This window comes from Crocuta crocuta, unplaced genomic scaffold (genome assembly GCF_008692635.1).
Source record: "Crocuta crocuta isolate KB4526 unplaced genomic scaffold, BGI_CrCroc_1.0 scaffold44, whole genome shotgun sequence".
NCBI classification, from domain to species: domain Eukaryota; kingdom Metazoa; phylum Chordata; class Mammalia; order Carnivora; family Hyaenidae; genus Crocuta; species Crocuta crocuta.
The window spans coordinates 2,579,709-2,594,187 of NW_027530179.1; the positions used below are offsets into that span (position 1 = coordinate 2,579,709).

General features: G+C 42.0%; 1 protein-coding gene across 1 annotated transcript in view; it reads left to right on the forward strand.

The window, feature by feature from the left end:
- The first annotated feature begins 267 nt into the window (after positions 1-267).
- The window catches only part of RCAN2 (regulator of calcineurin 2), a 222,029-nt gene continuing 207,817 nt past the window's right edge, over positions 268-14,479 (forward strand). The window contains exon 1 of the mRNA XM_077764843.1: positions 268-492. Coding sequence (XP_077620969.1) covers positions 268-492 — 225 coding nt within the window. The remainder of the gene's footprint in view (positions 493-14,479) is intronic.

Below are 14,479 nucleotides of genomic sequence, written 5' to 3' on the forward strand. Positions count from 1 at the left end.
TCTTCTCTTCTCTTCTCTTCTCTTCTCTTCTATCTTTCCCATAGCACTGATTGGATTGTTGCTTAGAGACAAAGCTGGATGGGAAATAGTGACTCAGATCAAGGGGATAATGTGAACTCCCTGGGTGATCCCCTTCTCATAGTTAGTCCCTGCGTCTAATCACATTCCCCTGCTCAGCCCCACACCACCCAGAAACTGCAGACTTACAATCAAGTTTCAAGGAATCAATGCCTAATCTAACATGTGTCCATCTCTGTGTCCTCAGGAATGAGGGGAGAATCTTACTTCATTGGAATGAGGAGCCTCGGGCAGCAGGGGTGCATCCCGGAAGATGGAGGACTTTTCTTGCTCTGCTGCATGGACAGGGACTGGGCTGTAACTCGGTGTTTCGCAGAGGAAGCCTTTCAAGCAATCACTGACTTCAACGACCTCCCCAACTCACTGTTTGCATGCAACGTCCACCAGTCAGTGTTTGAAGGAGAAGAAAGCAAGGTAATAAGCCTTTTCGGCTCCTGAATCATGGGAACCTGTGGCATCATCCCCAAATATTTCCAGGGCTTATTTGTGATTGAGGTTTGGAAATGGTGGAAAATGTGTAGTTGGCTGTCTTCTTGGCAGCATAGCAAGAGTAGAAAAGCCAATTCTGTTCTCAGCTAACTGTGACAAGGCTGTACATGGCAAATCAGATCCCATCCTTGGGGACCCATAGGCTGATCTAGCAGAGCAAGAGGTAGGAGGAATAGCGATTGCAGGGGATACCCCTTGGGCAAGGAAGCAGATGTTACAGCAAAGAAGTTTTCTTTTTCCATTCTATTTCCTGTTCCTATTTCCTATTCCCTATTCTGCCAAAACCACGATTTGCCTTTCTCAAAACGACACCAGCTCTCTCTCACCCCTGCCCCTCCGGCAGTTGGATGAATGTTCCCAAAATAGCTGTGACCTGAGTCCTGCAGCCGTTCCTGGGAAGGTAAGCTGGCTGGTCCTCTGTGTCCTGCTTCGCTCAGTGATTCCACACAGAGCGGAAATGTTATGTGGGTGGGGAGAATTCGAAGCAAAAGTGGTTGATTTGAAATGATGGGGGAATGATGTTGTCTGTGTACAAGTATCTTCCAGAAAATGAATGAAGATCCCATTTTAAGAGAGAGACTTGATTCGGTGTTACGTGTTCTTGGAAATCAGAGTTAAATATTCTGCTTGGAGCTCTTTTCAAAGTTCATTTTAGATTTCTCTGACCTTTTAAGTGGGGTGTCCGAATAGATCAAACCTTCCCTGTGGATGTGGCTTTCTAACTGTAATTATTATACTATGTTGCAAAAACATGGGCAACATTTTTGGGGGGAAGGAACTTTTTTCCTAAACTAAAGTTTATGCCTCTGTGTGAGATGTCAGAGTAGGATTTGTTGATTGCCGTTTTACAAATTTGGGCAATTTTTGCCGATTGCTGAACTCCAGGCTCCTTTGCCTGAAGCCAATTACTGGAAGTCTTTTCTTCTTCTTCTTCTTCTTCTTCTTCTTCTTCTTCTTCTTCTTCTTCTCCTCCTCCNGATTTTATTGGTTTTTTAAGCAATTCTGATAGCCTGGAGGATTAGGAATGATTTCAAGCCATTTAAAGATAGTTTTATGTTGATATTATTTTGGAGTTGAACATTGAAATGATAGGCTAAAAATAGCTTGAAATCCAAGGCCTTAGACGCGATTAGAACCTCCAATGCTGTGATCCTCTGACTATTTGAAGTAAGAAGATGTCACATAGTGTCTTGGAAAGAAATTGGGAATTTTGCTCTTGGATTATAACCAGTTTATAATACAGACTGTAATTTACTCAAAGCCAGTAATCCACCCCCTCCCCTTGAAATCTACCTGACATTAACTGTGAAACAAGATTCTGAGTTTTCTCATTCTGTCATCTGTTTATCTAAATTAATCAACAATTAGGATTTTCCTTAGAGGCCAGAGGGAATTTTGATTCTTTCCTGATTGAATACTTCCTGGTAGATTGAAACAGTAAGACCAGGGAGGAGCTTATCTTATTCTGGAGTGTGCTTAAGCATGATTGATCTACTGGACAAGGATTGATTATGTAGAAAGACATAAGCTTGGGGAGAGTTCATGGGAATTTTCCCACATCGATTCTGAGATTCTCATCTGTGAATGAATCACGGATTACAAAATATTTTCATTTAATTTGTATACCAAGTTGGTACGTTGCAGTTTGATCAGAAGTATTTGGTTTTATTTTCTTTTAAATTCTTTAAAATTTATTTCGGAGAGAGAGAGAGAGACAATGTGAGCAGGGGAGGGGCAGAGAGAGAGGGAGACACAGAATCTGAAGCAGGCTCCAGGCTCTAAGCTAGCTGTCAGCACATAGCCTGACGCAGGGCTCGAACCCACAAACTGTGAGATCATGACCTGAGCTGAAGTCAGACACTTAACCGACTGAGCCACCCAGGCACCCCAGTATTTGGTTTTAAAATGACCTTGATAAAATGTTGAATTGAAATCAACTAGATGTGGTCCAGTGGAACCAAATTATCAAATTATTTAGACCATATTTTTATAGCCAATGAGGTGAATTTTATAACTGACCATTGTCTACATATTTTGGCTTATTAAATCAGATGGAAAGTCTTCTACCTTGGTGCGATTTTATAGCTCCCATTTGAAGAAGAGAATCTATAGGATATCAAATTATCTGATCTAGACTCAATTTTGATTTAACTATATACATGTGGTTAACGATGACAAAACAAGATGATCAGACACCAAATGGGTTGACAATCTCAAGAAGCCGTGGCCACGGGTCACTAGAAAAAATGTGTTTGGGGAGCTTTGGGGCCCCTCTTTTTCCCTGCCACCTCTTTCTCTTTAACTTCCAAACCTTTATAGTTTTCCCTTTACCTCCATTGTTTCTCACTATCTTAATAAAACTCACATATTTTGTATGCTGCTTTCTCAGGAAATTCTTCCACAACGTTCAAAGTTCATGAATCTAAGTCACGAAGTCTGGTGGTCATTCTCTTTCCCAAAGGGTGGACATTTTAGGTACTGTGCAAAGTTGGTGGAAAAATATTTTTAGGTAGAGGGAAAAGAAACAAGAAGCATTTTTGGCACTCCTGTATTTGCCTGTGACAAGGCTAGCCATGGTAATGTTCTAAAATACTTGGTCTTGGAAGATGCAGTTATATCAGGGAGATGAGACATTGGAAATGATGCTAATTATTCATTTCAGAGATGCAGGTGGGTAGTTGGCAGTACATGTAACTTGGTTTGGCAGAGCCCTTTCTTTCTTGGCACAGTCTACTTTCCAGTTCTTTGTTTCTTGATATTGATGGACTATAGTTCAGATTGTTTCTTGCAGATATTATAAAGCATACATTTTTAACTTCCTTAGCTGGGTAGGAATGACAGCTTTTGCTTTCTTGGCTGTCATGTATGAGTCTTGCAGCAATCTCTTCTCTGTTTTCCCACCTGTCTGAGACCACTTTTCAGAGCCCTTTGCCTTTTTGAAGTTATCCAGAAGCCACTAAATTGGACTGTTAATATAGGTACCACCGTAGGATATGATCTTGTTATGCTGGTTTCTGTTTATCCAAGTCATAAATATTCCGATGAGTTCATTTCTGCTATCCTCTTTATCCTATTCTGACACCTAAGGAACATTTTAAAAACAGCTTTGTGAAAATCATTCACTCCAATTTTCTGGTAGGCAGAATTCTGCGAGATTGTATTTTGATTTGATGCTTTTGCACGGAGGGAGCACAGACTTCAGAGTGGCTTGTTGTGGTCCAGATGGTTGAGATTTGTTTATATAACACAAAGGAAAGCCGGAGCTGGAGGAAATTGGCATCTGAAACCAATAAATGCAGATTGCTGTTTGCGTGCTACAGCTTGAAGCATAAATATTTTTGTATGAAACACATTTAGAACAGGGATCTTCACAGCGTGCAACACCTAGAAGTTCCTGGGGTTCATTTCCCTTTGGCATGCTCCCCTGGGTTTGCCTTTCTGGACCAGGTCAGGTTGTCAAAAGTCATCTTGAGGTAGGTGAGGTTGTAGGGGTGTCCGGGGGGCTGCCCTGTGTGTCCTGAAGATGGGTGAGGGTCTGTTCAATGGGATACTGGCAGTCACTAGTAGCGAAAGGAGAACACCGAAACAACCACTGTGAAACATTTAGCCAAATTCAATTCAGTAAGGAGAAACCTGACTTGCTAATTGCCTCCAAAAAGTATGAATTTATTCAGTTAAATGATAATAATAATGATGATGATAATGATATTAATATTAGCAGCAAATACTTCGACAGCATACACCAAGGTGCCCGGAGCTCTTCCAAATGCTTTATAAACATGAAAGCCTTGCATTGTCTTGACGACCCTCTAAGGTGGTGTCTTTCTGCTTCTTTACTTCCTGATGAGCGTGTATCAGAATTGTACTCCCTGGAAGTTCTGGCTAGTTTTCAGCGTGGAAGCAGGAGTGACCCGTCACCTTCAGGGTTGAGCGTTTAATTACGAACGCTTGGCCCTGACAAATGTCCTTCTCCTGCTGCTGGGGTGACTGGCGGTGTTGGGAGTGCCTGCCAGTGGGTTGTGGGGTGAGGAGAGTGGTGACACAGTGCAGGACCCATGAGGAGCATGCAACGTGACAAGAAAAGAAAGAAAAATGCCTTTGTTGCTTTAAACGCCTGGGATTTGGGGGGTTGTTGTTACGAGTACAGACCAATACTTACGGTTGAGACCGTAAGTACAAAGCCTCTTGACTTTTAATTCTGGTTCATTCCCCACCGTCCCTCACCATCTCTAAACTCTACCGTGGAAAACAGGTTCTAGAAATAACGTTGGCCATCCACCAGCATGAACATTCAGGTAACAGAAGGTAAGGCAGAGAACTCAGGTAATACAATAGCAAGGTTCAAGCTAAACATAAATGCATTGAGCCCAAATCACTCCTGTAGCTAAGCTGTGACTCGCATATGAATAAAACCCGTTTTGTATGTCAGTCTCTACTGACATTTTGTGTAAAATTTTTAGAAGTGACTGATACACTTAGCAAGCCAAGTGAGTAAAAGAAATTAGAGATGTCTTAAGCACATTTGTTTTCGTAACTATCCCTAGAGAAGAAGAGGGAGAGATAAAAGAAAAGAAATGAAAAGAGAAGGGAAAAGAAAAGAAAAAAAGAAAATGAAAGCTGATAGCCAGAGCTTTGGAAGATCCTGGGAAATGTGTAATGGTTCCCTGTGATGAGATGATTTAAGGCTGGTGAAAAAACTCATGCTGAGGATATATAGCGAAGGCTAAACAGGAAGGTGATTTACTGTAGTTTAAAATAAAAAACGAAGTAAACTGTGGTGACCTGAGGGTGAGAATATGATAACTGAGCATTTGTTTTAAATACTAAAGCAGATAGGGGTGCCTGGGTGGCTCGGTCGGTTAAGCATTCGACTCATGGTTTCAGCTCAGGTCATGATCCCGAGGTTTCCTGGGTTCGAGCCCTGTGTTGGGCTCTGGGCTCGCAGCACAGAGCCTCCCTGAGATTCTCTGTCTCTCTCTTTCTCTACCCCTCCCCGACTTGCACTGTCTCTGTCTCTCTCAAAAATAAATAAACTTGAAACAAAAAAAACCACGAAAGCAGATAAAAAATTAGATACCAAATAATAAAGGAAAACTTTTGAGTTTCATTGTTTCTCCTGTGCTTTTCATCCTTGATAGGTGGAGGTGACATTTACAAATAGGTCTGTTGCTTTAAAGAAGGTTTTTAATTGTGAAAAAGACCATGGATATCATTGTACTTAGTCAGGTATTCCCATTTTCTCCTTTCTCTGGACGATGACTGGGAACCGTAATTAGTCACCGCTAATCACTCGGGGGAACGTGCCGGATGAGAGACCCAGCGTGGGGCAGATTTGAGAGCTGCTGTAGGACATTCCCTGGAACCTTAACCTTTCTTCAAGTGACTGAAATATTCCAGAGGCATATTTAGTGTCTGGCTTCTCCACAGCACTGAGTGACCCCCTGGGGCTCAGGCGCCTGACAAGCCACTCTAAATGCCCACTTAACTACCTGAAAATAATTGAGGCAGTGGAAAGAATCAAGCCTGATGCATACAGAGTTGAGAATATTTGGTTTCTGTGCCGAAGAGCAGGTGAGCACATATTCTTGCTGGCACCTGGGGCAAAATGGCTGCCATGTTCCAATTAGTGCGGGATGATATTGAAGAGGGACAGGGAGCTTTCTTCCCTTCTTGGAAAAATGAAGGTCCTTGGAAACCACTTCATATGACTTCCATCAGAGCTGTTGCTGGCCTGTCACTGGACTCTGTGAATTACGAGACGAAGCCCCCAGAGGCAAAGTCTTAGGGCATACTGCCTGGGCCATGATGGGGGAATTTGAAAAAATGGTGCCCTTTTCCCCCAGCTGAAGGGGTGAATGAAGCCCTGAGCAGTTGTGGGTGGCTTGACAGGTGGAGAACAGGCCGGGTTTAATCCTCTACTTTCCTTGCAGCCCAGGAGCCTCTCAAAAATGCACCAAAGGTAAAACCATCACAGTGGCCCCAGTCAGGATGGATAATTTGTAGTTCTTTCAAATTTAAAGGATACAGTAATTGACAGATAACTATTGAGTTGTGTCACCTAAGAACTTCCGTTATTAAGAGGCAGTTTCAGAGATGGAGCCCTGGGGAAGGCTGGCGAAGGAACCTTGTTATTACTTTTTCCTTGCTCTCACCAGCTGAAAATGGCATTGGCTTCCCCCTACCTTTGATTCTGTTCTTAGTTCTGTGGGATGAAACACAGTTTCAGAGATAACCAGAGAAAGTCAGAGAGTTGGGACATGAACTTTAAAACCATACCTTCACAGCAGGCCTGACATTTAGCTCTATGGATGAGATCAGTGTGATATAGATGAGCTGAGTGCCAGCCCTGTTAATATCATGTGATACTTGTAATATGTTACTACACTGCTTATACTTCATTATTATCTACTCATTTTTGATTTTATGCATACAATGTTCAACCGTACTCTCCTGCTTTTTAGGAAGAATGGATATATAGAAACAAACTATGTAGTTTATTTTTTTAAGTTTGACCACTTTCTGGTGATATTTTGGTAACGTATTTTGCTGGGGATGTTTTGTTATACAGCACAACGCATGTTTTAAATACGAACACTGTCATCTCCATCCATGTTTTGAGGTGGAAACTCATTGATCAGATACATGACATGGGTAAGATTTTTCATCAAACATGTTGAAGAATATATCTCGTATCTTGTTCAAAGCCTACACTCCCCTCCCCCCCTACTTGTAGCTATTACTAACTCCAGATTATGTAGCATATTATTTATGCATAGAGTGTACTGGCTTATATGATGGTCTGTTCTCCCATTCCAGCTGGAGGATTGCAAGTATCTTGAAGGCAATAGTGCAAGCTCATCATTCTTCTATACCCTGTAATGCCCCCCACAGCCCTAGTTATAACATGGGCACTTACAGAGAGACAGAAGGGTCCTATGAGAGGGCTTGAGATATCCAGAAGCACTTGGGTCCGAATCCAGCCACTACCACAGACTGGTTATGTGATCTTGGTTAACAACTTCTCTGAATCTCAGCTCTCTCTTTTATAAGACAGGGCTAACTGTACTTTCTTAATAAGTTTGTTATATGATTAAAGGGAGTGAAATGCTTAGAGGCGGTGGCACAACACTTGGTCTTCTTGGTAAACGTTGGTTCCCTTCCTCGTTCTCTTCCATTCCCATCCCCATCACCCAAGGCTCTGATCTCTGGTTCAAGGAAGGAAAGAGCTTGTCTAAAACCATGTGTCTAGAGGGTGCGTGTGCTGTGGAAGTAGGAAGAAAGGCTTGATTTAGCCACTCTCTGCAGAATCCTAACCAAGCTGTGCTCCTATATCATGGCCTTGGGTTCTTGCAACTTTAATTTCAGTCTTGGTTGCATGACAACTGTTTCTGCATTTGTTTTAGGTGCATGTTGTTCACGGTTCCTCAGATAAGATTCACGCATTACGTTTTGCCTAGAATACGGTACCAAGAAAACTTTGTTTACCTTTGGGAACCGGTATCTTTCTCGGTAGGAAGATTATGTAACTTACGTGTTTGTTTGTTTTCTTGGCTTCCAGGAAGCTCAAATTAAAAATTAATACTCAATCATGGCCACTCTATTTATTCTTAATGCTGTTGATATGCTGTTTTCTTTTGTAGTAACCTAATTGTGTATAGGTATAATGCAAGAAAACTTTCCGAGTTATCTGATCAAACGTTGCTCATGTTTTTATGAGAATTTTAACAATCACCTTGCAATGTATAAGGAGACTGGCCAGGAGTCACTTATGGTATATTTTGCAGATAGTTTAAAGTCCACTAGGAGTAGGGAAAAAAAAAATCACCCAAATTAGTAGATTATATATTTTTAGAAAAACATATACACTTTTGTGGTTCTAATTCTCATTGTTTGGAAGAATGGTTCTAACATAGTTTCAAGGAAAAAAATGTAACTTGGTAATCACAGTTAACATCTTCCACAGCACATGTGGGGTGCATGTTTTCAGAAATGCACCTGGTCTCATAACTTATACCTTCAACTTGACTCTTAAATCTGATTGTTATTCTCATTTTGGTCGGTGAGAAACTGAACACATAGAAACCATTTGAGGATATGTGTATTTAAGTTTGTCCTAATATATGAGTTTAGTTTTGGCCTAGAGTCAAATTATTTCATGGGAAGGTGCTGCGCTTTCAGTGCCTGACCCTGCAGAATTATACTCTTTCCCTCAAATAGATTATGTTCCTCCTTGGTACCAAGTTCTTTCCAGTTGTAACATTTGGACTAGAAGTGCATTTTAAATTTATCACTATGTGGATGAAGTTCAAGACTTTGCAAGGAGCATAGAAGACGTCAAGAGTTTAGCTGTTCTATAGCTTCTTTCAAAATTTTCAGAGAAATGAGTCTTCGATGTTAGAAATTTGGCACTGATAACTAGCTTTCATTAAATCCGCTTCCTACCCAGAGGCCTGCTCTAAATATGGGAGTCCAGAGGGTGGGGTCACCTTGACTTAGAAAGAGGAGGAGGTGAGTATACATTTGGTTTCTGGCCCTGCTCTTGCTCTGCTCCCTGTTAATGCCTGGGTTCTCAGCTCCAGCAGGATTGTCTTTCCCCTAAAGAAACCTCTCTGAGTTTACATATCTAAGCAGCTGTGGTCTCTTCCAAAAGGACTCCTCTTTGCACATCACTGATAGCACATTCTTTGCAATGTTGTGAGTGGTGCAAAGCCTTTGTATTTAGAGTGGATTTGAAGCTGTGGAAACAAACAAGTCACTCAGAGCCCTGTATGGTGACTCAGGGGGGGAACCAACTGTAATAAAATAATTTTTATTTAAAAACAACATACACAGGGGTTCCTGGGTGGCTCAGCCAGTTGAGCGTCCAACTTCGGCTCAGGTCATGATCTCATGGTCTGTGAGTTCGAGCCCCACATCAGGTTCTGTGCTGACAGCTCAGAGCCCGGAACCTGCTTCAGATTCTGCGTCTCCCTCTCTCTCTCTGACCTTCCCCTGCTCACGCTCCGTCTCACTGTCTCTCTCACAAAATAAACAAACATTAAAAAATAAAAACTAAATAACAACAGACACAAAATGCCATTGTGAAAAATAGCTGCAAAATAACAGGAATGATTTTCTTTTGGAGACTGGGGACTGACTTTGGGGAATTCCAGAAATAAACCGTGAAGGCCTTGCTACAAGGTCACCTTTAGGAACCAGAAACGGTTGTACATGTAAGACCTAGTGTATCACATAGGATGCAGATTTTCTTTTTCTTGTATCTATTTATAAGGCACCCTGACTCTCAAACTCCTGTCTCTTGCTTTGTTTCTTGCCGAACAGAGCAAGCCTTAAGAACAAAAACATTGTGGTTTGAGAAACATCCTGCTCCCAAGTACCTTCTGCAGTGCTCTATAATAGTCTTTGGGACTTGAAGATTATCTTCTTTTCTTTTCTTTCTTTCTTTTTTTTTTGTAGTCACTTAGTTATTTTATGTAAAATTACAAACAAAAGTTTATCAGTTTTACAGATATTAGAATTAGGGTATTATTCAGTCTTGAATTTGAAGATTATTTTCTAATCAAGAATTCCCTTTTCAGTGACCCTCCCCCAGGAGATACTATATCTTAAGATACACTTAAGATATATCCCAGGATGTATAATCTACATACTCAGGGAAGGGCAGTGACTCCTACATATTCTGGCAAGGGGAGAGAGGGCTGCCTTAATCAGTCCTCTCAATCCAGCCATCAAGTTTTAAGCAATCATTGAAAATCTGCCGCGTCCCATGCTTCCGGCACTAGAGCACAAAGACCAATGAGGTGCGAGCCCTCACGAAGCTTAATGTTTCCTGGGGTCTGATAATTATACTACAAGTCAGGGGAAGTGAGAGACGGAGGTGGATGCAACATATGTACAAGCCCAGGGAGTGGGCACGCCTAAGAGCGCAGGGAGAAGGCTCTGGGATATGTTTTTGTGTTTTGTTTTGAGCCTATACCTTGACCCTCTACAACAGTCTCCAAATGGACCCATCCTTCGTCATGCAGTGTGCTGGCTGGGGTGACCCGGGGACAGAGTTTTCAGCCCGCCTCTTGTGTAATCGGCATTGTTGTCCTGTCCCACAGGCTCTGCTTTGAAAGGACACCTGACGTGTGTTGGGTGGCAGAGGGAGAGAACTGCCTCTGTCTTTGGCAGGGGCTGCTTCTTCACCGAGCAAACCGGGCCGCAGTGACACGCGATGCACCGATGGAGCGTTCTATATGTGACCCATGTGTCCTAATTTTCTCCCTCGGTGTGTGAAATTTTTGCTTTCCTCAGAAGGTGAGCTGTGAGCTTGCTTATTTTAAAAACTGCACCCTGTGAGGAGAGAGGGTGTTCTTGGACAACATTACGTCATCGAAGCCTCTAGGTGTTGAGTCATCATTATTTTTAGGCAGCTCCATGCTTTTTTTGGTTGTTCTAAGAATAGCCCCCGTGTCTGGACTCTACAGAAAGTCACCTCAATAAAGATCCTGTCACCACTCCACAGTTGGGATGGAATGCTTTCTTCATTGCCAGATTCTGGGCACACTCTAGCATTTCACCTCCCAAACATTCCGCGTTTTGAGGTTTTCTAAGTGATTACTTAGTCAGGACCCGTCACTTGAATTTGCTCAGCCCTTTGCCAAACTTACATATTGTTGTAAACAACACCAGGCACAACCAGGAAATGTCTTCCTTCCGTAAGGGCTCCTCGTTGCCTGTACTCGATGCCCATTTGGTTTGTGAATTCCTTCATCACTGACCTTACCCAGTTTTCAAACATTTCAAGGCATATTTCCATGCCTTGTATTTTCTGGATTAAACAAATCTAGATTCCTCACATCAGGAGCGGGGTAGAGGGTGCTTCCGTTGGCGTCCCTGCAGGATCAACTGAAAGCAGCCAAAATAAATGTTGTTATTGCCTGTTAAACGAAATAAGCAGATAAATTGTAAACCATGTTAGAACTTGATGACAAGGCGATCAAAAGGCCTGAGCAAGCTTAGAAATGGAACTTTGTGGGTCAATATAGAGGCTGGTTTTCCCATTGCCTATTCAGAGAATATGCCCAAATATGATCAATTTATTTTATGTAGCACTTTTAAACCCATAGGAGTACTAATGACTCGTGAGTCTAGCCAAATGCTATTCTAACAGAAGCATAAAAGGAAACAACTGCTCGGAATAAGATGAGGCAGTTGTTTAATATTATAGTATAGGATAGCGCTTGTGTCTGGAGGTGACAGGGCGGTCGTGATCTGCGTCGGTGTGTGGCTGAAAGGGCCAGCGATGGTGCGACGGGCTTTCTGGGAAGACAGCTTTGTTCTGAGCCATAGGTACTCTGACAGGGTCAGTTCTTCTCTTGTTATCTCAAAACCCCTCTCCACATGGACCATCCTGTCTCTAGAAAAAAGAGTGTAGCATAGCGACTAAGAGAGAGGGGCTCGCGGGTTTATTAGCCTGGCCTAAAAGCCAGTTCCACTGCTTGTCACCTGTGTGACCATGGGCAGTGGATTGAACCTTTTCAGACCTCAGTATCTTCACCTGTAAAATAGCATCAAGTAATAGTATTTACCTTATAGGGATGTCTTGAGGACTTAAGTGACAATAATCCACCATGCCTTGATCGTAGTAACTGCAAATGTTGGCTAGGAATAATAATTTCTGCCCATCATCCAGATCTTTTGCAGTTGGCATCATTTTTTTTAATGTGCATTTCTTTTTGAGAGAGAGACAGAGCATGAGCAGGGGAGGGGCAGAGAGAAAGGGAGACACAGAATCCAAAGCAGGCTTCAGGCTCTGAGCTGTCAGCACAGAGCCTGACACGGGGCTCGAACTCACGAACTGTGAGATCATGACCTGAGCCGAAGTTGGACACCCAACCGACTGAATCACGCAGGCATCATGATTCATTGCGTCATTTAAAAGTCATAGGACTTTTTTGCTTTCCTTGCCTTATGGTTGTGATTGTATAACTCATCAAAGAGCAGCGGTCAGTCTGCCTTGGCTGTTCCCTCCACCATCAGAAGAACTGAATCAAGATCGGGGGTAAACAAGGTGACTTCCTTTTGAAATCTGCACAAATACCAGTTTGTTCACAAGACCCAGCCCGGAGGAATGATCATTTGTGATCTTTCCTTCATATAGCGTCTTGAGCAGCCATATATGACTCTGTTGCACCAGTAAATTGCCAGTCCTAAAGTTTTGTTCCCCTAATACTCACTAGAAAGCTCCATTTTCCTTAATGTTGAATGTAACGTTAAAAAGACTAGTTATAGTCAGTTGGCAATTCCATTTATATACTTCAGTAGGAAGCCTGATGTGTACTGGACTTTATGTTACAGTCTGAATAATGTCCTTAGAAGTTTATGGAAAAGACAAGTGAGTTTTGCCTTAATGTTTTTCTTTCCCTTTTGGGCTATCTTTTCATCTGTCTCTAGAGAAAACTCGATGGATTGGTCAACCGAGCCTTCTTTGTGAGTAATTAAAGTCATTTCAAATTTTCATTTAAGAAAACAAAAGTCTGCTGAATACAAGATACTTTTCTTTGCTGGTGTTTTATCCTCATTTGTACCAAATTTTGAGTATGTGTTAATTGCGATCTGCAATTTAAGCAGGCCCAACTACTTTAGAAGGGATTAGCATTTACATTAGAAAGAGTAGGTAAATGAGAAAATCTGAATATGATTTTTTTCATATTCATTAAGTACTTTAAGAGTTTTGCTTAGAAGATTCTGTACTTAATCCAAGCATATTTTCTGAAGAAAATAGTACAGGAAACATCATAACAAAACAGATGAATGAAAAGTGGCTTCTGTGGGAAAGAAACCTCATTACAGAGAGAATTTACATTTGTATGAATGACTTTGTTACACTTAAAGAAGTGATTTAAAAAAATAATTCTCGGGGCGCCTAGGTCGCTTAGTCGGTTAAGCGTCCGACTTTCGCTTAGGTCATGATCTCATGGTTCGTGGGTTCGAGCCCCGCGTCGGGCTCTGTGCTGACTGCCAGCTCAGAGCCTGGAGCCTGTTTCAGTCTGTGACTCCCTCTCTCTCTGACCCTCCCCTGCTCACACTGTCTCTCTCTCTCTCTCTCTCTCTCCTAGAAATAAATAAAACATTTAAAAAAAATAAATAAAAAATAAAAATAAAAAAATAATTCTCCAGGGGTGCCTGAGTGGCTCAGTCAGTTAAGCGTCCAACTCTTGATTTCGCTTCAGGTCATAATCTCAAGGTTTGTGGGATTGAGCCCCATGTCAGGCTGTGTGCACTGACAGTGCAGAACCTGCTTGGGATTGATTCTCTCTCTCCCTCTCTCTCTGCCCTTCTTCCGCTTGCATTCTCTCTCTTTCTCTCTTAAAATAAAGAAGTAAACATTAAAAAAAAAAATTCTCTAGAGAATCCAATGCAATTGATGTAGATAGAATGATAGTTAATGCCATTTATGGTAACTTTTAACATTTCCTTTGGCATATGTTATTCCTGCAATACTAGTTATGGCTTGGCACAAACAAGGTGTGAGTATTTATATTCTGATCTATGCAGAAATCTCATCAATAATAAATAATGCATCATAACAACATATTTAATTGTCAGAGATTTTGTTGCGAGGCATAGATGCCACCGGGGAGGCATAGAGCCACAGTCTGATCTCATTCAGGGTTTCTGCACTTTGTCACTGTTGACATTTTGAAGTGATAATTCTTTATGTGGGGGCTGCCCTGTGCCCTATAGAATGTTCAGTAGCATCCCTGGCCTCTCTACCCTTTCTGCTAGATGCCGCTAGTATCCCCCACCAAACCTTGGCAGCCCAAAATGTCCCCACACTTGGCCAAATGTCCCCGGGGAAGCAGAATCACCCTGATGTGAGAAGCACATAGCCGATAGTTTCTAACCACAGATTAGAGGAACTGCC